The 3,398-nt window shown below is 41.2% G+C and overlaps 1 protein-coding gene across 3 annotated transcripts in view; it reads left to right on the top strand.

Annotated features, from left to right (window-relative positions):
• Positions 1-3,398, top strand: part of Fbxo47 (F-box protein 47) — a 37,098-nt gene that overhangs the window by 29,535 nt on the left and 4,165 nt on the right. For all 3 annotated transcript variants that reach the window (XM_031351888.1, XM_031351890.1, XM_031351889.1), the window contains exon 8: positions 2,525-2,671. In XM_031351888.1, the coding sequence (XP_031207748.1) occupies positions 2,525-2,671 (147 nt within the window). The remainder of the gene's footprint in view (positions 1-2,524; positions 2,672-3,398) is intronic.

Genomic DNA, 3,398 nt, shown 5'->3' with positions numbered 1-3,398 from the left:
GCCTCGAACTCGGAAATCCGCCTGCCTCTTGCCTCCCAAGTGCTAGGATTAAAGGCGTGCGCCACCACTGCCTGGCTAGCATACATTTTTTTAATGTTAAGCAACTTAAGTTTAATTCTGAGTCTATAACTATAACTTGTCTTCAGCCCCATCGGAGACCTGAGAAGGATAAGTATTACCTGAGTAAACAGGAAGTGTAGAGAGGCAGCTTCCAAAACTGTAGACAGACAGAGACTTGGCTGCTTACACAGTTATCCAAGATTCCTTTGCAATGTTGGCGTATCATCTTCGGCCTTCTGGCCCAGTACATAACAGACTTTTTTGTGAAGAAGGAATTAAGAAGGACTTGCTTACCTCATCCTTACACAGCTTGACAGTAGACTTCTTCTGTGTCCTGCTTGTCTACAGCTTATATGAAGGTTCTTTGATGCTCATTGTCTTACTTAGGTTTTTACTGCTGTGAACAGACACCATGACCAAGGCAAGTCTTATAAAAAATATTTAATTGGGGCTGGCTTACAGGTTCAGAGGTTTAGCCCATCATCATCAAGGTGGGAGCATAGCAGCATTAAGGCAGGTATGATGCAGGCAGAGCTGAGGCAGTTTACATCTTCATCCGAAGGCAGTTAGTGGAAGACTGCTTCTGGGCAGCTAGGACAAAGCCCACCCCACAGTGACACACCCACTCAACAAGGCCACTCCTACTCCAGCAGGGCCACACCCTCTAATTAGTGCCACTCCCTGTGCCAAGAATATACAAACCATCACACTCACCATCATCTTTGAAGTGGAATGGGGTGCAGCCAGGAGCTGAGATGTCTCATTGTCTAAAAAGCCTTTTATTAATAAAACATCTTTAAATGCCATATTCTGTACATCTGAAGATTTTGAAGACCATTTATCTTTCTCTCTATAGTATAACTGAACAGGCAAACATTGTTACTAGCTATTTACTATCTGTTCAACCTAGGAAACATATTTCTGTAATTAACTATACCAATACCTAACATAAACTTAAGTTTGATTGACTAACTAACTTGCTTTTCTTAGTTATTCTAAACAGTTTATAATAGCAGCTTTCAAAAGGACAAGAACATCACATTGCATTTTTAAATAAGTTGCATAGGTATGATACCTATGAAAGAGTTGAAACGTACATACATTAAGTTTTAGCAAAAGTTACCTTAAATTTATATCAACATACAAAATCCATACTAATGCAAAACATTTAGCTTGTTGATGCTCTTTAGTTTAAAAGTAAATTCAATAATCTACCCTTTTATCCTAGCATGCCTATACCCCCCTTTTTCTTTTTATCCCTTCTCACCCCTTTTCCCTAATACTAGATAGGAGAGAAAAAAGAATAGAAGAAAGAACAAGAGAAATCCCCGAATCTAACCTCTTTTATTTTGTATCATCCCAGACCAAGACCATTTGCAACTGTGACTAACCTTCCTAAAATGATGACAGATATCCATCATCCATTGAACGACCAAAAGTCACTTATCCCAGTTTTGGGAACAGAGGGCCATCTTCTTAATATTGCTTCCTGCTGTCTGGGAGTAACCTCTCTTTGGGAAGCCCTAAAAATTGGGATATTGGTCAGTCTTAAGAAATCTAGCTGTAACATTTGTTGTCCAGTCTCTGTGTGACATAAGAGTGCAACTGAAGAACTGACTGGAACAGCCTAAGAGGTTGGATAGACCGGGGTCAGCCGGATAGACTGGGATGGGCCGGATAGACCGGGGTCAGCTGGATAGACTGAGGTCGGCTGGATAGACTGGGGTCGGCTGGATAGACTGGGGTCGGCTGCTTTGAAGCTCTCTGAGAAGCAAGTTTTGATGAAACAGCATATGTCTCAGCACCCTTTTCAGCGTCCTCGAGGGTGAATCTTGCTGCTTTAACTTTACTGGAGCCTGGCAGTGGTGGCGCACACCTTTAATCCCAACACTTGGGAGGCAGAGACAGGTGGATTTCTGGGTTCGAGGCCAGCCTGGTCTACAGAGTGAGTTATAGGGCAGCCAGGGCTACACAGAGAAACTCTGTCTCAAAAAACAAAAAACAAAACAAAAACAAAACAAACAAAAACAAAACAAAACAAAAAACCTTTACAGGTGTTTGGTTATTTTTCTTTGTGAGCACATAAGTTTTTGAAGATAATGTATATTTCTGCATTAACATGTGTATGGAATGTGCAGTGTGCACAGATCAGCTAAAGGTGATTCTTTGCCTTTTGTTTGAGCAGGTGAGGCATCTGTCTTTCTTTATTAGTTACTTTGGACTGTATAACCAAGCTGTAATATAAATTTTCATCCTTGTCATTTGAAAGGATGGCACAATAAGTCCCGAGGACTCTGTAGCCAACAAGACTTATTGGCTAGGCATAGACCCTTTCATGTGTCAGCCAGTCTCAGTGCTGTTCCTGTGTATAGGATTGTATAATCCTTTTCGTTCCAAACAATTTCTGAAATCTTTATCACAAAACCATCTGTTTGATCATATTCTACCCTTTGTTTCAATCCAGGGCAGGTGATTTGGCAGGAAATGATAGAAGGACCTACAGATGAATCCAGTCTGAAAGGTTTGGCTAATGCCATTAAGTTACTGTATGACACAGGTGCCAAAGGCTGGACAGCAGATGATGTCATCAGTCTTGTAGATGAGCTATCAGGTAAAATATGTACTTACTAATATGGAATAATAGAAATTTATTATTAGAATACAACCATAAAGGTATATAGACAATTTTCTAGGTAACAAAGAATATTTAAGAATTACTGCCAGGCAGTGGTGGCGCATGCCTTTAATCCCAGCACTTGGGAGGCAGAGGCAGGCGGATTTCTGAGTTGGAGGCCAGCCTGGTCTACAGAGTGAGTTCCAGGACAGCCAGGGCTGCACAGAGAAACCCTGTCTCGAAAACAAACAAACAAACAAACAAAAGAATTACTAATTGTGGGACTGGAGAGATAGCTCAGTGGTTAGGAGCCCTGTCTGTTCTTCCAGAGGACTGAGGTTCAATTCCCAGCACCCACATAGCAGCTCACAACTGTCTGATACCTCACAAAGACAAGAATGCAGACAAAAAATACCAATGCACATAAAATTAAATGAATTATTAAGGGACTGGAGAGATGGCTTAGCTGTTAAGAGCACCGACTGCTCTTCCGAAGGTCCTGAGTTCAAATCCCAGCAACCACATGATGGCTCACAACCATCCATAATGAGATCTGATGCCCTCTTCTGGAGTGTCTGAAGACAGCTACAGTGTACTTACATATAATAAATAACTAAATCTTTTAAAAAAAAAAGGAATTATTAAAAATAAGTCACTAGGGGCTGGAGAGATGGCTCAGTGGTTAAGAGCACTGACTGTTCTTCCAGAGGTCCTGAGTTCAATT

This window comes from Mastomys coucha, unplaced genomic scaffold (genome assembly GCF_008632895.1).
Source record: "Mastomys coucha isolate ucsf_1 unplaced genomic scaffold, UCSF_Mcou_1 pScaffold5, whole genome shotgun sequence".
Lineage (NCBI taxonomy): Eukaryota > Metazoa > Chordata > Mammalia > Rodentia > Muridae > Mastomys > Mastomys coucha.
The sequence above is the reverse complement of the archived record's forward strand: the minus strand, read 5'-3'. Positions and strand labels throughout refer to the sequence as shown.